General features: G+C 36.8%; 1 protein-coding gene across 1 annotated transcript in view; it reads right to left on the reverse strand.

The window, feature by feature from the left end:
- Positions 1-3,812: 3,812 nt before the first annotated feature.
- The window catches only part of LOC114049583 (lysosomal-trafficking regulator-like), a 247,660-nt gene continuing 226,402 nt past the window's right edge, over positions 3,813-25,070 (reverse strand). Inside the window, 6 exon segments of the mRNA XM_027870837.1 lie at positions 3,813-6,048; positions 7,192-7,263; positions 7,495-7,651; positions 12,310-12,407; positions 12,795-12,934; positions 24,101-24,199. Coding sequence (XP_027726638.1) covers positions 5,910-6,048; positions 7,192-7,263; positions 7,495-7,651; positions 12,310-12,407; positions 12,795-12,934; positions 24,101-24,199 — 705 coding nt within the window. The 3' untranslated portion in view covers positions 3,813-5,909.

Raw genomic sequence — 25,070 nt, forward strand, 5'->3', positions numbered from 1 at the left:
TATCCTCAAATATGAAGGATAAATATTACATACACAAGCACATATTTAGGCATCTGGGTCATCCAGGACCACATGCTTATTTCAGAATACATAGAAGGGGGCTGACTTAATTCTTAATTGTGATGAAGCTGGTGCATGGATAAGTAGGAGATAATTTTTTTACTTAATTGTACTAAAATGTCATAAGAGACCATGGGGAGAACAGTGAGTTAATCTTTATGCTTGGGTAATGTTAACACTGAAAAACAATTATGTCAACTTTTTGTTAAAAACTCAAGAGCAGTGGCTGACCTGTGTGATGCTTAACATTGGATTAGAAGAGTTTACAAAGTGACTTAAACAAAATTACAGTGGTCTCAGAACAAAAGAAACAGTTAAATTTTTTCATATTCTAAATGTTCTAATAAGACAACTAGTTTAATTTGCCTTGGAATTAAGAAGTGAACCAAACTTCATCAGAAAACAGTATCTTCCAAACATACTTCTCATTAAACTTTGTAGTGAACAAAATAACAAGTTTGGCATTTGAGAAGGATTATGTCCCAATGTCAAATTATCTTCTCTTCATTTTGGCCTCCAAGGACATAGCTGCTGGTACCGTGTTCTCAAATTTATTATTTGTTAAATAAAATACAATACATAACCAAGCTGATATTGTGGTATTGCTTTTCCAACAAGTAGGTATTTGAATGACATCCATTTATTGCAGATATAACTGTTCTTTTAATTGTAGAGCTTAAAATTAGATAAAGTACTTTAGTAAATGTCTGGGTTGTGCTGAATATAATTTAGTGTATTATAGTGTCCCCCTAAACTGATGAAATTTAATAGGGATAAATGTAAAAAGCCTTTTATTTGTGTTTTTTAAAAAAAGCTAATTTCATTAAATACAATATGAGGAAGGTACGATTAGACAATAGTTTATGTGAGAAATATCTAAGAGTTTTGGTAGGAATAAGTTTATTAAGTGTCGAAAACGTGATGACAGCCCCAAAGTCTAATATAACATTTGGTAGCATGAAGAAAGGAATGTCTAGTGTCCAGGATGAGAAAGGAATGTCATTCTGCCTGGCCATTCCACAGTTAAAGTACTGTGTTCAAGAGAACATTTTAAAGAAGACACTGACAAAGCAGAGGGCATCCTAAGGAAGGTTACCGGGAGAGTGAGAGGACTAGAAATCATGCCATATTGGCTGAAGAAAATGGGGATGTATAGATTGAAGAAAAACAAAAGCATTCGGAGACCAAACTTGGGATGGGGACCATGCCTGTGATTTCACCGGACAGGAAATGCTTAACAAAACAAATAAAAATACAACATAAGATAATGTGATTTTGTGGTTTTCTAAGTCAATATAGAACTCACAGGGAATCAGTTTCTATCTGAGTTTCACACCACTGGCCTAGGTCACTAAGACCTTAAGTGACTTATCCAAGATCATAGAGCCAATGTGTCAGGAGAGGGTTTGAAAACTAGGTTTTCTTGGTTCTGAGGCCAGCTTTCTCAACCACTATACCAGGGTTTCTCTTGGGAGAATATAACAGCTATTCCCAAATACTGCATTATGAAGAGTTATGTGAAAGAGGGTAGATTTAGGCTCAATTTCAGGAAAAAATTCCTAACAATCAACACTAACAAAAGAATAGATTGTCTCAAAGAGTCATGAGATCTCTTTCACTAGAGTTCTTCAAACTGAGGCTGGAAGGGATTTCTAATAAGGCATAGGTTGGATGTGATGACCTCTGAGAAATTCTGCAACACTGACATTTTGTGATTTATCTAGTGAGTCTAAACTCTGCCCCGCTTCCCCTTGTCCCTGTAAAACAACTATGACACTACAATACTAGTGTGTTGCAAATTTGGATTTTTTGCAGGGGAGGGAGCAGATGCCTCTCTTCTTCTTTCCAACAGTCCTTTTAGTTATGGTTTTTCGTGAAGGTCAAAGAATTTTGAGGCTTTTTTTTTCCTTCAGAGATAATGTAGATATTCCAAGATAAGGAATATGTTAAACGGAGATATTTTACCTGTCCAAGAAGTCACCAAGTCATCTGGGTATAGAAAGGTAGCTATGTATTCCAAAGATGTAATAGATCTATTCTATATGTAAGGCATTATACATGGTGCTATATACTGGCTTTGGTATCTGTGGGGACCTTGGTTAAAAGAGATAATCCAAAACTCCAGTAGTTTCAATCTCCAGCTCCTATCCTTTTATCAGGATTAAGAAGTTACTTATATTTTACTTCTCTATATACTGAACTTGTTAGAATCTTTCTCTTTCAACACTCTCTTTGTCTTTATGAACCATCTTGCCCAACTAAAAGGAAACAAATGTCTAGATTGAAGGTTCCTCAAGGGCACAGCCAATTTATTGTTTACATTTGTATCTTCTGTGTCTAGTACAGTGGCAAAGCTGGAAGATAAAGGTGACATGTTGGATGACACAGTCAGATTCCAAAAGGGTCTTGACACGCTAGAATGTGGGCCAAATCGAATAAAATGAAAATGGGGATAAATCTAAAGTTTTATAACTGGGTTAAGAAAAAAATCTTCACAAGTACAAGACAGAGGAATGAATGGCTATACATCATTTTATCTGGGAAAGACCTGGGGATTTTCATGGACAACCAAATCAAGATCAGTCAACTTTGTGATATGGTAGCCAGAATTAATAAATGAATGCAATCCATCTTCTGCTCCATTCCCAGGCATAACCTCCAGGATGAGGGAGGTGACAGCCACGCCCTAGTCAGACTACATTTGCTACAGTCTGTTCAGCTTTGAACATCACAGTTTAGGAAGGGCACTGAAGGAGAGAACTTTGAGGAGGGTGGCAGCCAGAATAGCACAGGGCCTTAAGATCATGCCACATGAAGATGGGCTGACGAAGTAGGAAGTATTGAGCCTGGAGAAAACAAGACTTAGGTCGGGTACGATGGCTATCTTCAGGTATTTGAAGAGCTATCACATGGTTTAGCCTTCTTCTGCTTAGTCCAAGGGGGAAGAATGGAGAACAATGGATAGACACCGCAAAGGGACAAATTTAGACTTGATATAAAGAAAGAAGTATCTGTCAATCAGATGTATCCCCCAGTGGAACAGACTGCCTCGGACAAACTGCATCTCCCTTCACTGGAGAAATTCGTGCAAAAGCTAGGTGACCACTTGTTGGGCACACTGTATAGGGAATTCTCTTCAAGTATGACCTAGAGTAAATAGCCTCTGAGGTCCCTTTCAGCTCATATTTGGTGACCTGCAGGTAACAGGCACTCAAAAAATATTTGATAGCCGAATGAATGAAACTTACAGATGAAGTTGGCTTCTGTTTGCAATTCTATATGGTCAAAAGCCAGATGAGGTCTTTTGACGGCAGTTCAGTTAAGAAAGGCCTAATTTATGCTTGACTCCTCTTGAAGAATTCAGGAAGTGGATACAGACTAATAGGTACACAAGATTAGAGGATGTTGAATGAAACCATTATTTTATGCACCAATGTAACTCAGTGGTCATTTATAGATGGTGGTGGATAAGGTGTAGTCTAAGTTGCCAGGAAGACTTATTGATTGCAACAGCTGTTACTAAATTCTACTACATACTATTTGATCTTGGAACTGCTGTATCAACTACTTTGAAGTGTAGCAAATGTAAGTCTCAAAATACCTACCTAAGCACTAGATTCAAGAGAGCAAAAAAGAAAAAAAGTTATTACTTTTCCTTGTGAGATCAATTAGTAACAGACAGAAAATTTTTTACGTTCGTAAAAAATACATGGATTATAAATCAAACCTCAAACGTTTACATTTTGCGAAGAACAGGTCTTTCTTCTCCCTTTTTTTTAATCAAATTTATTCCCCAATAGAGGTGGCAGTGTATACAAAGACAATAGAGCATATGATTATTTACAAAATTTTTTTGCTACAACATGCACATGTTATTGTGAAGTATTTTAAACATCACTAACAAATTCCATGCTAATAAGTAGTCATCCCAAAGATTAATTTATGTTTTTACATAAAAATATAATATTGCACTCTCATGAAGACCAGTTATTTTGCATATATTTTTGTTAGGCTGTTTTCTTAAAAAATAAGACTGAGAAGTATCCCTATTCCTAATAGGGGAGTAACTCATAGTCCTCAGGGAGCCAGACAATATTTATAATTTTTAAACAAAGCGTCACTTCAACATGAATTGGATTAACCTCATCTCTGCTGCATTTGGACCTCAAAGATAATATTTAGGCTGTGCCAGCTTATTTAATATACTTACAAGTATATGCAGTTGAAAATGAATGCATATGTAGCCATTTTCTTATCTCACTAGTATGCATATGTATGTGTGTGTATGTATATACATATATATACATACACACACACATATATATTTTAATTTTTTTCAAGGCAGAGAATATGGAATTATATTTTACATAGGTCTTTAAGCAGAATGTTTAAGAAAGCCTGGAAATTACAAAAGAAACTTTGTAAACATAACACCATACAAACTGAATTTTCATAGCGAATGCACAAGTTATTTATGGGCAGGAATGCATATCTTTATCACACTGTAACAGAGTACTGAGCTTACTGTACACTGGTTTCAAAACCAATAAAACAGCACCCCAAGTAAGTAAAAATAGAATTATAATTTGAAGGTGGAGATAGAATAGTCTAAGACTTTTAGGACTCGGTCTCCAAAGCGTGTAAGATGGCGGGGATACATATTTAAGTTACTATATCTTTTCCTAAGGAAAAACAAAAAATAACAAAAAACTCTCCAAAACAAAAAACAACAGACAACAGAATTTAGATCATTCTTTCTAAGTAAGACAAGGCAGTTGTTCATTGTCAAAGTAGCTGTGGATGCTCTTTAATACTCTAGATGGTAAATGGTAGAAATCTTGGGTAAGATCAACTTAACAGAAATAGAATATATAATGTTCCCTTTAAGAATTCTATACTTTTGCCTCTTATTTAAGAAAATGACAAAGATTTCTTCTACTCTTTTACAATGTTTTTGAAAAACTCCATTTTTATAGAATAAGTTCCCTACATGAATTGTATCACTAATATCTATTCAAACTTTCCACACAAAGTAGGGTTCTCATCCCAAACTATTAAATAATTTATGTACTCTGCTCTTTAGGTATTAAAAACATAATTGTTGCACACAGCTGAACCTTAAGATGCCGGCCAGGAATATTTTGCAAAAACCAGTGTTATATATTTTGAATATTACTTTATGAAGGAACATGATGCACCTATGTTAAGATACCAGAATTTCTGTTTGTGGCTGTTGAAAGATCCTAGTTCTACATCAAGCTAAAAAGTAAAGTGGCAAAAACTACCCAACAGTGAGATTTAGGAGTACTTCAATTTGAGTATTCAGACACTATAAAATGCTTGGTGCAAAAGGCACCTACTAAATAATTTGCTTCTCAAAGAAAGCAATAATTGAGTCCTGAATTTATTTTTTGGGTTGTTATCCCAGAGTAGGTAACTGTTCTAATACTATACACAATGTGACAATCACATAAATATGTAGTTAATTTAAATGTTATTGGCACTTTCAGGAAAAAAAGAAAAAAAAAGGAATCTAGTGTTTTTGGGAAAGCCTTTGCTTTAAAAAAAAAAGTTTAAAAATATAATTGTGATTTATGATGCAGCATCTGAAACTCATTAGAGCATTTTGATACAACTCTCTGGATATAACTACACACTTAAGAACAAATATCTCCTTTCATGACTATGATGATTCAGAATTTGGTGAAGACATATGTAGATTTAATAATCATTTAGACTTTTTGTTCTAGTCACCCATTTGTTTGGATTCAGTCTCCTCAAGTCAGTAAAATGAATTAATCTAGTTTGTACTTAAAGTGCTTTAGAGAACTCAAAGAGTTTTCTCACATTCAGCCTGCTGCATAGCTACTAAGGAATGAATAGAACATGGGTTGTTTCAAGCGTTGCTGGTCCTTGCGACACCAGGCAATTACAGTTCCATCACTATTTGCTGTGTATAAATGATGGCCATCACAGGAAAACGTAAGGCTATAAAAAACACAACAAACAAGAAATCCAATGTTTTTGTTACATTTCTAAAACTCAATAACCAATTCATTTGTTACTTTATTTAAGGTCCTAAACATTTGATGGTAAATAAGTTAAGAAATTATTTTTTGAATATTTAAAAAAATATATTTTTTATTTATTATTTCCCAATTACGTGTGAAATTTTTAAAACAATCATTTTAAAGAATTTTGAGCTCCAAATTCTCTCCCTCACTCCTTCCCCACATCCCCCTTCCTGAGAAGGCAAGCAATTTAATAAATCTTATACATATGAAGTCATGTGAAACATATTTTCATCCTAAGATGGTTTTATTTATCATCTTATTGGGGTGTAGTATTTTGACAGACTTGTGAAATAGATTTTAATTGTGTGACTTGGAAAACAACTAAAGAACAAAGTGACCATTTTCCTTCTTCACTTGTTATTTTCCCCTTTTGTGTGTAGTTTATTACTTTATCTTAAAAAAAAAAACTTCTACAAAACTGGAAATTCAGATGTTGAAGTAATTTGAATTTTGAAGTTGTTGAAGTAATGTTTCCTCTTATAAAAATCATATATATATATATACATACATACTTATACATATATATACATACACACACACACACATCCCACACACATATTTATATATTTATAAATCAATAGTTGTTTTTTAATTCCTGAGACAAGGTACTATTAAAGTAAGTTACTGTTATAAAAACTTTTGATCCAGGTTTAATACTTTAAAGAATACATTACTATTGAAAAGGGCTTTTTAGATGAAAAGTAGGATCGTATTTCTAGTTAGATTTTTGCTGGTTGCTTAGTGGTCTTTTCAATCATGTTCCTATATAGATAGCAACACTATCAATAATCAAGCAAAAAAAAATAGTTTCCACAGATCAATAGTCATTTGTGACATAAGCTACCATGTACTGAGGTATGGAAAAATCATTCAGATGTTAAATATGTATTTATCTATACAGGTGTGTATTCTACATATGTATATGTGTATGTTTATTTCAATCATAAATTGTATGGTTTATTTTATATCTGAATACATCTTTATCCAAATACAGTATTTATGGTTCATAAAAACAAAACAGTGTTACTGATAATGAAGAAATAAAGGAAAATTTTACCTGACAATAGGTTTATTTGATTTAGGAAATGTAATTTCCCGAACAGGTTTTAAATCCCACGTGCTCCATAGCCTGAAGAAAAATTAATATGCAATTAGTATACATATTCAAATGAGTGTATTATAGCTAAAATAGGAATAAACAATCCACATCCAAAACATTTTAAATTTTAAAAATGATTTTAATTTTTAAAAAAATTTAAGATCTATACACATTAATATATCCAAGCAAAATATATAATATTTAGAACTACAACATCTTTGAGAACGATGGAAAAAAACAAAGGGCTCCAAATCCTCTTACCTTACAATTCCATTTTCTAGTCCTCCTGCAATTACATTGATAGATATGCCCTCAGGCTGGTTAGAGAAAGCAACAGAGCAAATGATTTCTCTGCAGTGGACATGTCCAACAAGATCACCATTAACTGTCCAAAGTCTGAGATCACTACCTCCCCCAACTGAAATAAAAAAAAAATTCACAAATAAACATAAAATGCACCAGACTTTACATGATATTATTACACAAACAGTAAACAAATTGGTTGTTGTTTTTAAATGTAGAGATAAAATAAAAAGTTAAAATTCAACATAGGTACTTTCAAACTCGAATTATCTTTACTAACATTTAAATAATGTCTAAAAATAGTTGCTGTAAACTTCTTGAAGGCAGGGGCTGTTTCACTTTTTCATCTGTAAACCTAGTATTTAACAGAGTGCTTCGAATAGACAAAGCACTTAAAAATGCTTTTAAAATTTATTTAATTCATTCATTCACTTCAGTCATTCATTTATGGAGGGATTAAAAAAATGTGAACAAAAGCAGGAGTTAGGTTACTATGGATGAAGGGCAGGCATTTTGATATTAATCTTTATTTCACCTCTCCTTCAAACAATTCTCATATGGCCCAATTTACACATCACCTTCCATTTTTTCACTAGGCAAGGGTCAAAATATTGTCAGCCTTCTCCGAGTTGACCCATAACACTTCAGGATCTTGGACAGAAACACAATTCTTGCTCAGGCCTGCCATGAAGAGTTGGTCATAACAGCTGAGCAGGAGCTAATGGCATAACTGCCACTATGCTTCCACATAAGAAAGGAAAGCAGAAGGGAATACACATTTATGTAATACCCATTCTGTGTCAGGCCCCCCTTTTTTTTCTTTTTTATGACTGAAGTAGAAATGATGGAAACCTTCCAAGGCTAGGTAAACAAGGATGAGAAGACATTTGACACAGCAGAAAAAGCCTGAGCCACGGAGTCAGAGGATCTGGGCTTGAATCCCACTGAGTGACCGAGGCAAGACACTGAACTTCTGAGGGCTCCAGTTTTCTCATCTGTAAAATGAGGGAGTTGGACTAAACAGGCTTTGCTCCTTGCTCTGGATCTATGATTCAATGACGAATACAAAGGTGTGATGTAGTACTGTGAGAATCAGAACTATCCAGATATGGAGCGGGCTGTCTCAGGGCACAGTGCATTTCCCTCACGGGAGAGCCTCACGTGAAAGCTGGAGGACAACTTGTGGATGTTGTAGAGAGGGTTCCTGGTTAAGGGTGTGGGTTGAATTACAATGGCTTCAAGGGTCCCTTGTAGCTGTTGAATCTGAAATCCAGCAGGGCTTAATAAACTACTGGGTATGGTCCCTGGCTACAGCATTATTTAGGACCTTCAAATGGAATACTTAAATTTGATCCAAGGTTTTCTGGGGTTTTGGGGGTGTGTGTGGGAATCTGTGTTTGAGAAGCAGGCTGGGATTTCATGGTCACTTTAATAAATATATAAATTTGAAGCATGCCATTATAAAATGCCTTAGCAATTATAATAATTTTTAAAAATAGTATCTAATCAATTGATTTTTCTGTAAGACTCATACTGCCCATATATGTTCTTGTTCAGAGACACCCAAATAGACTACCTAGTGACTTCAGCTGCAATACAACAAAACACGGAGTCCATTTGTATGGGGTATAAATGTCAGAGAGTGCACTGCAATATGATCTACAGCCGTTACCGGCTTCTGACTTTATAACAATGTGTCAGCTCTTAATGATCTGTGAAGGCTGGGCATCCATTACAATACTCAGTTCCGACTGCTGCTTCCAAGGCAATGATGAAGAACTGGAGAATCTCTTCTAATGGTTACATTATTTTAATATCATAGGTCAGGTCTAATTTGCTTTGAGCAGTGTTTAGCACATTACCATGTATAATCAATCAATCAATAAACATTTATTAAGCCCCTACCATGTGCCAGTCACTGTGCTAAGCGCTGGGGATACAAAAGGAGGCAAGACAGTCCCTGCCCTCAAGAAGTTTACGATCTAATAGGACAGACAATATGCAAACAAATGTAAACAAAGCAAGCTATACACAGGATAAAAGGAAATAATTAACAGAGGGAAGGCAATAGAACTGATAGGGGTTGGGGAATGCTTCCAGTAAAAACCAGGATTTTAGTTGGGAATTAAAGGAAGCAAGGGAGGTGAGTAGTCTCAGCAGAGAAAGGAGAGCATTCCAGGCATGGAGGGAGAAAATGCTAGAGAAAATGCCTGAAGCCAAGAGACGGAGTATCTTGTTGGTGAAACAGTCAGGAGACTAGTGTCACTGGATCAAAGAATACATTTTGGGGATAAGGTTTAAGAAGGCTGGAAAGGGGGCAGCTAGGTGGCGCAGTGGGTAGAGCTCTGGCCTTGGAGTCAGGAGGATCTAAGTTCAAATCCGGCCTCAGACACTTGACACTTACTAGCTGTGTGACCCTGGGCAAGTCACTTGACCCCGACTGCCTTACCAAAAAGCCAAAAAAAAAAAAAAGAGGATGGAAAGATAGGAGGGGGCTGGATTATTAAAGACTTTGAATGCCAAACAGATCATTTTATTCATGATCCTGAAGGCAACAGGAATTCACTTGAGTTTATTTGGGGGGGGGGTGTTACATGATCAGATCTGTACTTTAGGAAAATGATTTTAGTGGCTGAACAGAGGATGGACTGGAGTGGGTAGAGAGAGACTTGAGGCAAATGAACCACCGGGAAGTTATTTCAATAATATAGGGGTGAAGTGATGAGGGCCTGTACTAGAGTGGTGGCATTATCAAAGGAGAAAAGGAGGAACATTCCAGAGATGTGGCAAAGGTGAAATCAACAGACCCTGGCAACATATTGGATATGAGAATGAGAGATAATGAAGAGTCCAGACAACTCCTAAGGTTTCAGGACTTAGGGACTAGGAAGATGGTGTTAACCTCTATAGTAATAGGGAAGGTAAGAAATAGGGAGTAATTCAAGGGAAATATAATGAGCTGTGTTTTGGACATGTTGAATTTAAGATGTCTACTGGACATCCATTTCGAGATACCTGAAAGGCAGTTAGAGATGTGAGACTGGTGGTCAACAGAAAGGTAGATTTGAGGATCATCAGCATAGAGATAGTGATTAAATCCATGGGAGCTGATGAGATCACCAACAGGGAGAAGAGAAAAGGGCCCAGGAAAGAGTTCTGAGGGGCTCCTATGATTAGAGAGAAAGTCTGGGGAGGATCCAGCAAACCATACAGAGAAGGAAAGGTCAGACAGGTAGGAGGAGAGAGTGATGTACCAAAAACCTAGAGAGAAGAGAGTATCAAGGAGGAGGAAGTGATAAACAGTGTAAACCACTACAGAGAGGTCAAGGAAGAATGAGGACTGAGAAAGAGCCATTGGATGTAGCAACTAAAAGATCGTTAGTAACTTTGGAAAGAACAGTTTTGGTGGAATGTTAAGTTTGGAAGCTGGACCGTAAAAGGTTAAGAAGAGAGTGAAAAGAGAGAAAGTGAACACACTTCAATAAATACTAAGGAATACTTTTGGGACCCAGAGCCAATCTTCTTGGAGGGTTGAAAATTTGTATTTCCTTTCTTTCCTGCTTTCAGAAAGTTTGGACAGATGACAAAAACTATAATGGTGATGGAATGTTTTGGGTCCTGTTTCTGTGGTATTTTGATTATATCACCTCAGTATAACAAATGCCTTTTGCAATTTCTTTTATATATGCACTGAGGCCCTTAAATTTTTTTTATTAGTGACTCTTTTTTTAATGGGGAGAAAATTTCTGCATCAACTCTATTATACTATGGATTACCTAGGGGCACCTGAATACTTTAATGGTGTAACAGAAGTAATTTTCTTTTCTATTCCCAAATGTATAATGGATACAATATCATAGCTAATAAATCACTCCTGGCAGCAGCAAAGTAATTACCTTTACAAAATTCAGATCTCCCAGGATCATTTCAAACTTTCAAAGGAGGGAGTCACTAGAGTTCTATAAACTACTGAAACAACTTTCTACCAGCTCTATGTTACATAGCTAAGGTACAAATCAATTAAGAACAATTAGCAAATTGTTCATTTATAGTTCCATTTCCAAAGCCAAATGTTTTTGTAAGGGATAGTTGTCTTTTGGAGATGGTGATCAGTAAATAAAAGTGAACTGGAATTTTACAAGTAAGTATGAATTCCACAAATCTCTGATTCTGTACCCATGGGAATCACTTTTTGCAAGTACTCTCATGCTTTGGAACCTCTGATTAAGGGTCATGGTATTACTGAGGCTTATGACTTAGAGCTCAAAGTAACCTTACAGGGCATCTAGTCCAAGCTTCTCATTTTATAGTTAAGCTTTAAAAAAAAAAAATTTACTACAGACCATTTTTTCTCAATTGGTAAGGCACAGAGACTAACCAAGATTATATTAAAAAAAGTAAAAAATCAATAAATTGCAAAAATAAATGAAAAAATAATCAAGAAACTTAGATGAATATATAAAAACTAATTTACTCATAATATACCTGTTTACATATCATTTTGTATTTAACATGAAGGAACTAAGATTTTAGAACAAAACCAACTTTGTATTTATACATACGTTATATATTAAGTTTGCAATTTTTGCTTGTGATTGCATCATGGGCTCAATAGTCATACACACTGAATTTTTTACACACACAGTGCTACAATATGATTAGAAGGCTGCAGAGAAAAGTGTTTTATGATGATCAACAGCACAAGGATAACCAGGACTTTTAAAAAGTACTGTTTCTTTGTTCATAAGGCTTTGATTTTGGTGCAGTACTTACCTGAGTCACAAACAGTAGCAATATCACCTGTGGTTTCACTAGCAGAGACAGCTGTTACGGGGCTCTTATGTCCAGCCAGACTTTGTACATAGCACAACCTGAGAGATAAATGAAAACATTTTTTCATGATAATTAAATATAAGTATAAGTTACAACTTACCAGGTTCATCCTTAATTCATGGACATGCTAATCATAAAGCTAACACACTGAAAACTCTTTGAGTGCAGGGATTATATTGATTTTTTTAACCCTCAGTGAGTAGGATAATATTTTACCCATAGTAGACATTAGACACATATTTGTTGAACTGAATTTTAAGCATATGTATATTTTTTAAGGTTAATGTGTATTTCATGCCTACAGACATAGAAAATACAGGATTCATCTCAAGAAAAATATGAAAAAATGAAATACCTTTTAATCTTACACAAAAACAGAAGATATTTAAGAATGCTTGTTTTTAAACTGCAGAAACTGTGAGTACCTGTTTAAATCCCATATGATGCAGGTTCCATCTTTGCTTACACTTATCATTATACTGTATGGTTTACAAACGAATAAGCTGGTTATCTCTTCTGTATGGCCATAGAGATGTATCTGAGACTCCATTTCTATCTCTGACGGCTGAAATAAAATTAAATGAGAAGCTAATAATAACCATGACAAAAACTTGTCCTAGAGACTACTTATCTAAAAAAAATAAAAGTATGGCCCCAAACATTCTAATAATAATCACTAGCAACAGGCAGCATCATCAAATCAAATACTTGTTAGCAGAGATTTTTTTTTTAATAGAGCAAAACATAGTTGATTTGCATTGGTTACAAAGAGTAATGATTCTTTTTAATTTGTTATGCACTAAGAGATACACTATCTGGGATTGCTTTGGTGATCTGAGGTGAGGAGGTGTGGATGAGGAGAGATAAAAGGAAATAATACAGAGGTCTTTATTACTTCAACTGTGTCTTCTACAGGCATTTAGATCATGCCTTTTATAGACTAATCCCCTCCAAAAAATAAAAATTTAATATTCTCTTATGTTTTACTATTTCTACTTGCTTAGATTAATGCAGACTTGACCTTTCCAGGTCCAAAAGGAGAAAGCAGAAAAAGCTAAGACCTGACAATGAATTTGATCTGTGTCAAACAAGCAGCGTTATTTGTACTCTCAAGAATTTTATTATTTTATAGACTTTTGGTGGATTTTGTTTAGATATGATGGCACAAAAGAACAGATGAAAAGAAAATGTTTAATTTTAAAATAAGTTATAAAAAAGTAATGGAAAGGGCTATTTTTTTCATTCAAGTAAATATATCTATAGAGACTTCAGTGAATGGTATACATATGCAGACACAAACAGGAATAATATAATTTCAAGTGAGAGAACTTAAGAGATCAAAATGTGTTTCTTAAAAAATGGATTTTTTTAATAGAAAGAAAAAACTCTTCTACAGTAGACAACCTATATCTTTTTCTTATTTCCTCCCAGTATGCACACAACCCTAATCTAACAAGTCAGTAGAGAATCTACGGTGTCATGGGTAAGGAAGGGCCTGAATGAGCATCCACAAGACTTAGTCCTAGTTCAGATACTAAGCAAGCCCTGGGACCATGGTGTCAATGTACCTCGTGAAGCCTAATCATCCTCTTTTAAACTATGCAAGCTGGACAAAATCATTTATAAGATCTTTCTGAGGCCTGATGTTCTGTGATTCTAAAGAGACTTAAAACAATGGAAATAGGTTTTTATTTTTGACCAAATGAGAAAAAAAATTCATCTATATTATCTAAAGATCAAAAGTTGTATCCTTTATTCCTAAATCAGCACCTCCAAGTGATGAAATTTTGAAAATCTGGCAAAAACAAAAACAAACCAAAAAACCCAAACACCTTTGACTACCTAAATAATACAAATATGGCTTTGAAAAATTTCATGTTTGGGAACTGTCTCCATCAAAATTTAATGACCATGAAACGTACAATTTGGTGCATTTAACACTTAAGAGTATAGTCACATGTCTTTAAAATAAAATTCTTTTTAAAAGTCTGAGTAGATTGTGATAATGTCAGAGATCCCAAATACAATTCTTTAAATAGTAATTTACTAAGACAAGAGAAAGCGTCTATTTCACAATCATTTGTGTATGTGTATGTGGCGGGCAGTGGGAAAGAGTACAACCTTTCTTAGACTGATCTTAAATCTATTTTCTTTACTTAATTTTTTAAATTCATGGTTATAGGAGAAAATGTATCTTTTTGTCAGTAAGGATGAAGTAACAAAAATACCAAACCTATTAATAAACTAAAAGAAAAAGAATTACATAAACTGGCAGTTGCCTCAGGGGAAATGAAATCTGATGAACTAAACTCATAATAATTTTGATAAAGACAAAATAAGAGTCAAGAAAGCATACACAAAAATTTTGAAAAACAAATGTGTAAAGAAAGTTTTTTTTTTTAGCATAATGAGACTGGAAAAAATGGCTAAAACCATTTTTTTAGCTAGGCACTACAAGACTGGAGAAGAACAAATGTCCCGACTTTCAGAAGAGAGGAGTTCTGCACATCACAGACCAGTGAGCTGACTTTTGATTCCCGGAAAAATTCTAGAATGGATCATTAAAGAGATAGTTGGTGAACATCTGGACAGGAGTCATGGTCACCAAGAGTCAGTTATGCTAGACTACATTTCCTCTTTTGGCAGGCTTACTAAATTAGTAGAGGAGAGGAATGCTGCAGATTTGGTTTACCTGCTAGCAAAGCTTTTGATACAACATCTCATACTATTATTGGTGGAATAAAGGGAGAGATTAGACAAGAATAGTCAGATGAATTCAGAATTCACTGGATAGCCAGAGTCAAAGAATTAATGGTTCAACATCAACTTGGGAAGACAGCTCCAGTGGAGTAGACCAGGGATCTCTGCTTGGCCTTCTGTTGGTTAACATTTTAATCAACGGCTTGGATAAAAAGACAAAGATGGCAAACTCATCAAACTTCAGAAGACACAAAGATGGGAGGGATAGCTACCACAGTGGATGAAAGTCATAATATAAAAGAATCTTGACAGACTAGAACATTTAGCTGAATCTAATAAGATGAAATTCAGTAAAGATTAATGTAATGTTTTGCCCTTGAGTAAAAAAAAAACCCAACTTCACAAGTAAAAAATGTGAAGGCATGATTTAGTTAACAGTTGTTCTTAAAAAGATCTGGGAATTTTAATGAACTAAACTCAATCAGTCAGCAATGTGATGTGATGGCCAAAAAAATGAATGTGATCTTGGGCTCCATTAAGGCAAGTACAGTTTCTGGGAATAGGAGGGTGATGGTGCTACTGTACTTAGCCCCTGTCATATATCATATGGGGTACTGTGTCCAGTTCTTGGTACTTTGTTTTAAGAAGGACATTGATAAGTTGGAGAATGTCCAGAGGAGAGCAAACAGAATGGTTGAAGGGCCCTGAGTTCACGTCACATGAGGACTCTCTGAAGGAACTGAGGATGTTCAGCCTGAAGAAGAGAAGAATCAAAGGGCACATGACAGCTGCCTATCTTCAGGTTTTTGAAGGATCGTCATGTGTAAGAGGGATTAGTTCTGTTTGGCTCTAGAGGTTAGAACCAGGAACAACCTTTGCAAGCTGCAGAGGGCCAGTTTCAAGGTTGAGGTCAGAACTTTTTAACAGTTAGAGCTATTCAAAAATGGAAGGGGCTGCTTTGAGGAGAATAGGTTCTCTGACTTTTGGAAGCCTTCAAACAGTGTTCCTGACTTTTGGGGCTTTTTAGGCTGGGGATTCCTTTCATTTACAGTTTGTACTAGATGACCACCTGAGTTCTCTTCCCACACTCAAATTCTGGGATTCTGAGAAAAATAGCTACATTAATTCAGGCTGTTATTTGTTTATCATAAAATAAGACAGGGAATAAAAAGAAAACAGTTAACTCTTGTAGGACAATAAGGGATATGGATGGGACCTGTGATTTTATGGTATAGGGGACTCATGGGTGAGGAGTTAGTGAGCAAGTAAAATCCTTATATTGAAATCTCATAGAATATCCTATTGAAAAACCATATGCAATTCTTAAAAATAGCAATGATGATTATGGTGACACATTAGAAAAAAGCTAAGTGATAATTCTGAACATTAATATTAAGACTCCTTAATCTATACTCACCAAAAGAGAAATATGAGTGCTATTCATCGCTAACTTAAGCAAACCAAAAGCTCTTTTTCCATGTAAAAATGCTTTTCTTAACATAGACACAGACATAGTTTACTTTCTAACAAGCTAAAGGTGAAAAAGTAGAATCTTTAGCATTTGCTGAGCTGGAACAAAATACCTTAGACATAAATCCCTCAGGATGGTGACTCAGAGTAAGACATAATATAAGCTTTGCATTAAACTTCTAGAACTATTGTTTACATAAAAGATACATGATTTCCCTTTCCTTTTAATACACTGGTCATAGTGAAAAAATAATGGATTGGTAAAGTTAGTATTTTACTTTATGATACTTTTACCAACTTTGTGCTTAGATCATATAAGCTCTCACATAAGTAGAATAGGACAGTGTTACAGGAATTTCCATTCAATGATATTTGAGTGAATGAATCAATGAACAATGAATGAAAAAGTATTTAAAGTCTTACTATATGCAAAGCACTGTGGTAAGTGCTGGGGATATAAATGAAAAATAAGATAGTCCCCTGGTCTGAAGGAGCACTTTTATTAGGGGAGAAAACACACAGAAAGGTTTTGGCTGCAAGTCAGATGGAAAGATCTCATGGTCCTTAGTGTGTGACAAAGCAGATCTTTGATGACATTTCCACTGACAAAATCTTAACCATTTGACACTTCCAAGGGCTCGGGTGGTGAAAATTTTCTTTTCTGGGTCTTCAGTGTCTGTGGCTGCACTGCCCCAAGAAAGTAGTTATCTGGTCACATCTCAGTGGTTTCTCCCTGGGATGGTGGCTCTGGTTGGAAGCAGGTCTGCTGGTCTGTGGGGTGCTTGGGTTTACCTACAGTTAGCTCATTTTGGTGATGGTTAACAGAGGTAGACCTCTTCTCCACAGTGATTATTTTCAGAATTGGCTGGAGTTGGAAGCAGGGCTCGTGGTCTGGAGGAAGGGGAGGCTGCTATTTCCAAGGCTTTTTCAGGCTCCTGGGTTACTTTCATCAGTGTCAGAGGAGGTGATGGTGGTGGTCTGACTTGACTGGACCATGCTACCTCTTGTCTGTCTCTCTCCTCAAACAAACTTCTCTTCATTGTGAATGTCTTCCTTTTGTACTCTTCCTAATTTACAAATAATCGCAGAGACCCAGATGTTATTGTATTCCTGGCCATCCTCTCTAGAAACTAGTAGCCCCTTCCCTAATTCCTTCAGTCTTACTAGTCCTAAAGCTCCTTGCCCCCCATTTCTACTTTGCCTCTCCCTTTGTCACTGTCACTCAGCGCCTTCTCCTCTGAAGTGCACACGAGCACAATTTTTTATCTAATGCAGATCACATGGCTGGCTATCGTGGGAGGCTTCCTCCCAGAACCTCCATTGAAGGAGAGTGCCACTTCTCCATTTCCTACCAGAATTCACTCCTCTGGACTTCACTTCAGCTCTGGCACTCACAATCTCATAGCTCCAAAGTACCGTACCTCTGCCCTTGGGGCCCTTTCCTCTGACTGGAGGGTAGAGTGCTCTTCCCAGAACTTCCATTTAAGGTGGGTGTCCAAGCCAGTCATTTCTTCTTTTCCCAGCAGGCTGTTTTCCTCTGGACTTCTCTATCATGTCTCTCTCCCATAACCCCTTTTCAGTTTCCTTTTATGTGTAGTTTCCCCCATTAGAATATAAGTGCTTTGAGAGCAGGGGCTGTCTTTCTGTTAGAATTTATATACTCAGCATTGAGCACAGCATCTGGCAAGTAGTAAAGGCTTAATAAATGCCAGTTGACTGGCTGACCCCGGCCATTTCCCTCCTTTCTCAAGTTCAGTACCCAGCTCACTGTCTTTTCCCCCTTCCCCAACTCATGCATTTATACTAACTGACCTTCAACATTCATCCTGACATTCCCTCAAATATCATAACCTTCTAGTTCCTTACTCTCTTCAAATCCCTACTCCATCTTGGCCATGCACAGGGATGGTCATGTGCTAAATCACACCATTATCCACAAGTGTTCCACTTCCAGGATCAAAAACTGATATTCTTCTTAACTGACCACAGCCTCCTAGGTCTTATCCTTCCTAAACTTACTCTTTGTTCTCATTGCAGTCTCCAAACCTCCTACTTCTCAGTACCTTCTCAGATCTTTACTCCTGCTCTGATTTTACTTTCCTCCCTTATTTCAACCTATAATTCCCCAATCCAACTCACAATGAATTCTACTCTTGAATCTCTTGTTCCTGTATCCTATTACTCCTTATCCCTTTCCAAACATCACTCCTGGATTACTTCCACCACCTGTCTCCTTTACTCCCTTTGAGATGTTGTCAAATAGAGCTAGAGGAAGTCACTTAAGGTACTACAAATTTATTTTATTTAATCTGAATAGGTTCTCACTTTAGCAAGGCCATCTCTTTTACTCTTCCCTAATGGATTCTCATCCCCAACTCCCCAGAGGCTGTTTTAAACCTTTTTTCTCCCTCATAACTTCCTTGACCCCTTTAAGTGAAGGATCTTGTCTTTTACTTTACTAAGAAAATTGAGGCTATTTGTCATGAGCACTCTCTTTTGCTTTCTCTTCATTTCAAAACTCTTAAATATACCCCCTCTCCATTTTCATATGAGCTCAATAACCTCATCTATGCAGATGATTCCCAGATCTATATATATGATCTCTCCCCTGACCATCCCTCATTACCAACTGTCTATTGAGCATTTGAACTGGATAGGCCATAGATACAAACTCAACAGGTCCAAATCAGAACTCATTATCTTTCTCTCCAAACCCACTCCTCTACTAAAATTTCCTGTTTCTATTAAGAGCCCCACCATTTTACCAGTTTCTCAGATTGTGATCTTGATTCCTTACTTCTCTCACCCACATATACAATTAGTGGACCAATCTTGCCTAGAATTATACCTTACAATATTTTGTGCATCTCTCCCCTTCTCAATACTAACATAGCCATCACCTTAGTTCAGGTCCTCATTACCTCTCACTTGGACTATTATAATAACCTACTGACTCATCTCCCAATCTCTCTCACTTCAATCTATCTTCCACAAAATTGAGAAAGTGATTTTTCTTAGGATCGGGTCTGACTATGTGACTCCTCTAGTCACTGAACTCTGGTAGTTTGTTACTGCCTGTAGGAAAAAATATTGATTCCTCTATTTGGCTTCTGAAGGCCTTAAAAACTTGGCTCCTACCTATCTTTCCAGCTTCATTTACCTATTTCATTCTTTTCTGAATCTCAAGGTATTTGCCCCGCTCCAGTGCTAGGGTTCTCTCATTCACCACATTCTTTCACTAATGGTGATTCAGCAATTGTGCCTGTAAGTTTTTTCCAGTATTTCCTCTGGGCATGGTGACTGGAATTCATCAAAAGCAGCTGGGTTCTCTTTTTGTACTATTTTCCTACTTAAGAATCAACTCCATAGTAGTAATTTTTGCTATTTTCCTTGTAGGCCCAAGATGACTCTCTTCAGCAGAGAAAACAAAAGCAAAACAAAGGGTGAATCTTGCCTTGTTCCTGTTGTCTGTTATCATCACCCCTTTCATACTTAGCAGTAATCCACTCTTTCCTTCTTTCTCTAATATAGCTACTGTTTCCCCTCCCACTATTTATTTTTCTTGGTTTTCCTTGACAACCATGGCCCAATCTGAATTTTAGTACTCCTGCCATGATTCTCATAGGATCATGCCATGCTTCTTTGACTTCCGTCACTTGTACTTCCACCTTTTTTCTGTTAATTTATTTTTTTTTTCCTACACACGAGTTTTAAAAATTTAACGTAGTCAGTGAATTCACTGTGTATCCACATTGGTCTCTTTAGGAAACTTGTCTTTTTCCTTTTCATCAGAATTGTTTCTTTTTGTGTTTTCTGAATTTCATTCTTGAGAACTTCCCATCCCTCCTGGGCTGACTTCCCTTATAGAATCATTTCTATTCCCTAAACATAAAATACATGTTGGAAAAGCCTGGCTTTCCTCAAATTAATCAAACATACCCACACACCCCATTATTTGTATCCCAGAAACCAGTTCCTCCATGTTGGTAAATATCAAGTCTAGTCTAGAAGTTCCCATTGTTGCTTTCTCCACCTTTTGAAGAATGAAATTTTCATAAAGTCAAGAAATTGCTAGTTACTGCCAATTATTCAGCAGAAAGAGATGTCTGGATTCCAGTAGATTGTCTGGATACTTAAAAGTCCCCTTTCGCTATTGAATCATATTACTGTGCCAGGCTTGGTGATCTGTTTTTCAAAGTCCTCATCTATTTTGCTCTTTCAAGAGAACAGTAGCATATACCAATGACAGTTTGCTTCTGCCTCTGCTAATCTTCATCCAAATTCCATCATATTTCTTATTCCTTCTTTGGTTCCTGAATTTCCCCACATAAAATATATATCTTCGTAATAGTGCAAAGCAATATGATCGTCCCATCCTTCTTTAATTATTCTGTTCCTTTTGAGTAGTATATACTCGTCAAGAGTCATATTCCAGGCATAAGTTTCAGTGATACCGATGAGGTAAAACTTGTCTCTATGTGTTAAGCTCTCTAATTTTACATTGTTGTTACTCATACTTTATGCTATTTATACACAGTCATCCAAAGCCCAAGTTTTGTTGCTGTCTTGGATTTTGTTTCCTGTGAACTTCTGGGCATCTGCTATTCTTCTTTTTACCCCCTTCCTACAAAGGATCCAAGTATGGTGGAGGCCAGGTTGGTACCAAGATGTCATCAGCATGTCAAAATCCTGGGGTCTGAGCTTAGCTGAGAGGTGGACAAATCTGTATGAGAACAGGGAACTATAATGCAGGTACTACTTGGGAGATAAATATTTATACTACTCAATCTGATTCTCAAAGTGACTGTCTTTTTAATGTAGTCCTTATCCCCGTTGATGTGCCATCATTGTGATGGGTGGCATTTCCCAATAAAAATAACAACAGGTGATATTTATGATTTGTTTTTTATGGAGAGGAAGCAGAGGTTTGAACTTGTGATTTTATAATGATGGGGAACCAGAAGCATAGAAATTTGCTTCACTGATAACAGATAACTTGTAACTGACAGTCTTGCTAGAAGGAGGTTAAACAGCTTGCCCAAAGTCACATAGCTGGCATATGTCAGAGGAATCCTTGTCTCCCTAACTCCAGAGTCAATCTTTTGGCACTCTGCCTCATACAAGGCTTTAATGTTTGCCAACTGCTTACCATACAGTACATTTCCCTCCTTATGACAGCCTACGAGGTAACATACTACATATCTCCATTTTATGGATGATGAAACTGAGACCAAGATTAAAGAATTTACCAGGGGCCACAAAGTTAATGTTAAAGGGGACTCAAACCATGCCCAGGCTCCTTCTGATTCAGATGCCTTATGAACTGCCATGCAAACTGGCTCTGATGCCTCTTCTCCCAAACACCATATGGGAAAGTTATGTCAATGAAAGATGTCACATAAGTATTGTGAGGTACTGGGTTTTTTCCCTATCACTGTGCTCACCCCGATCTGCTGGGAGTAGCAACTCGAGAGAAAAACGGCAGAGCTCCTTATCCAAAGAAACATGTCCTTCCCCTCAATCCTCGAGATGTAGTATCTTGATCCCAATAAAAAAAATTCCTCTTTCACAATGCGTTGTTATTGTAGCCTCAATGTTTTGGGAAGCACTTTAGAGATAATCATCTTGTCCAGCCTTTCACTGGATACAGGAATCCCCTTCTGCAATGACTATGAATAGCTGTCAGGGTTTAGTTATGGAATAAATAGTAGTTATGTACATGGTTATTTTTTGTTACTCATGGTCAAACATCTTTGTCTCAGAGAATGGGATGAATTGGGTATTATGGGACAGGACAGGACTTGGCAACAGATTATATATGGGGAATGAGAGAGAGGAGTCAAGGATGACCCTTAAGGTGTGAGCTTAGATGACTAGGAAGATGAGGGGAGTTAGGGTGTGAGCCTAGATGACCGGGAAGATGCGGGGAGTCAAGGATGACCCTTAGGGTGTGAGCCTAGATGACCGGGAAGATGCGGGGAGTCAAGGATGACCCTTAGGGTGTGAGCCTAGATGACCGGGAAGATGCGGGGAGTCAAGGATGACCCTTAGGGTGTGAGCCTAGATGACCGGGAAGATGCGGGGAGTCAAGGATGACCCTTAGGGTGTGAGCCTAGATGACCGGGAAGATGGTGATGCCCTTGACAGTAGCAGGAAGTGAGGAAGATGTGTCTGAGGGGAAGTAACCTCAAAGACATCCTCGATTCTTTCCTGTCCTCTACCCTCACATTACCAATGATCTCCTTGCCTTAGATCTCTCCCCTCTCCAATCTAATCCTCCACAGAGATGTCAAAACACTCTTCCCAAGGCAAGGGTCTGACCATGACACTTCTATCCTGAAAAAGCCCTCGCTCCTTCTCTACTGCTTCCATTATAAAATACACCTTTGTTAAGTCAGCGTTTAAAGTCATCTATACTCCAGCTCCTCTCTCCCTTGCTTCCATTCTTATTTCACATTACTCCCCTTCATTCACTCTACACTCGAGTCAGAATGGTGTTTTGGCTCCTCCTCTTAACTAATACTGTCTCCTGCTTCACCCATACAGTCTCATCTTCACCTTTCTTAACCCTTCGCTCATACACTACTTCCTCTGAGATGATCTTCCTGATATCCTCAGGTGCTGGGGCTACTCTCTCTTCTTCCTCAAACTGCCTAGTAGTATCCTATGTCCATCTCCATCCCCATCACCATCACCCAGCAAAGCAGATATTCTGTGAAAGTAGGAACTGTTTCACTTTTGTGAAAGATACACATGCATATACACACACATATATACTGCTAGCACATAGCATGGGGCAAGGACTTAACACCTACTGAATTATACTGAAGACTCCAACATGATCTAAGGGCAGTGGAATATGTGTGTGTTTGTGTGTATGAGGGAAAGGGATCTTCACCTTAGCCACTACTCTACCCTCCAAACCAGATCATCAGAGATCATGTGCTGAAGAATCTAAGCCACTGGATTTTGCCCTCCCTGGCCCCACCTTCCTCCTGGCTGCTTTCTTCCCCATTATTGAGTACACACTTCCCCTACTTTCTATCTCTTACTCTGAAAACTATAATTAAATCAACACTACCGCTGTCTCTGCAAAGAGTAAATCAACTGGTCCTGGCCACCCCACCTCTTCATGTGTTGTCTTCCCCAACAGGATGTAAGCTCCTCTAGGCCAGGTACTATCTTACTACTGTATTTGTACCCCGACACTGAGCACAGTGCTTAGCATAGAGTAAATGTTTTTAAAATGGTTTTCATTCATTTATCCAACCATTCCTTCATTCAATGAAGAAGACATAAAATAAGACCTCATTCAAAAGATGTTTCTTTACTAAAAGGAACATCTTATACTTCTTTACTGATTTGGTAATAATTTCACAACCTAAATCCAAAGAGTTGCTTTTCTCACATTTTAAAGGAACTAGTTCAAAAACTTTTCATGATTGAACACTTACATTCCCCTTTTAAGAGTTATATATCAAATAAGCTACAATGAACAAAATACTTCTCTCATTGCTGATAAAACAAAGACCAGTTAATTTGGCTTAATAAACATACATACCGTACTGCTTGTGAATCTATTCATGTAGACTGTGATGACACCACATTTGCTCCCAGTAAACAGTTGGCAACTGTCTGGTACCCAAGCACAACTGGTTACCTTAAAAAGTAATAAAATAAAAATATTATCATTTTAAAAACATAATTTCCTATAATTCAGTTATTTTTTCTCACAACTGTGTTTTTTACCCATGTATGCTTTAAATACTTGAAATTAGTAAAGTGATGTTAATTTTGATACATACATATACTTATATGATAACAAAAGGCAAACCATTTTAGTTGTAAAACAAGCTTGGTGCCAGAGGACTGTAGAGTTCACTTCTGATGAGACCTTTTCTAGTCCATCTCTCCATTTTTTCCTTCCTCTTCCTAATGCATCTCCTTGGAGATTACTTCCCATTTACCCTGTATATATCTTGTATGAAAGTAGCTGTTGAGATGTTACCTCCCTCATTAGAACATGAGCTCCTTGAGGGTGGAGATTGTATTCTTGCCTTTCTTTGTACCTCCAGTATTAACACAGTGTCTGGCACCTAGTAAGTACATAAAAAGTGCTTATTGCCTGACATTACCCTACATTTTTGTATACATGCACTAATTTTTTTAAACAAAATAGGATGACCTTGTGGGCATGTGGTTAGTTGACCCCGGGAATCTAAATGAATTTTATCTTGGATTAAATGTATCTAAATACTTAACAATACTTCCACAAAATTGTAATGGTGGAAAAATGTGTTAAAAATGTATTCTTTTTGACAAACAGTACCTCAATTTACTACAAATAATAATTCCAAAGAATTAATAAGTGGTACCATAGGAGAAAGAAAGTTATTAAGAATTGTTTTAGGGGAGAAGTGCCAAAATTCCTTCTGTCTTAAACATGGAAATGAAAAAAAAAGTTGTTTTGAAGTCCCTAAGTCCATGAAGAGCCAATAGTGACACCAGCAGTAGTAGGCACATAACTATCT

Source organism: Vombatus ursinus, unplaced genomic scaffold (genome assembly GCF_900497805.2).
Source record: "Vombatus ursinus unplaced genomic scaffold, bare-nosed wombat genome assembly UNPS02014798.1, whole genome shotgun sequence".
Classification (NCBI taxonomy): domain Eukaryota; kingdom Metazoa; phylum Chordata; class Mammalia; order Diprotodontia; family Vombatidae; genus Vombatus; species Vombatus ursinus.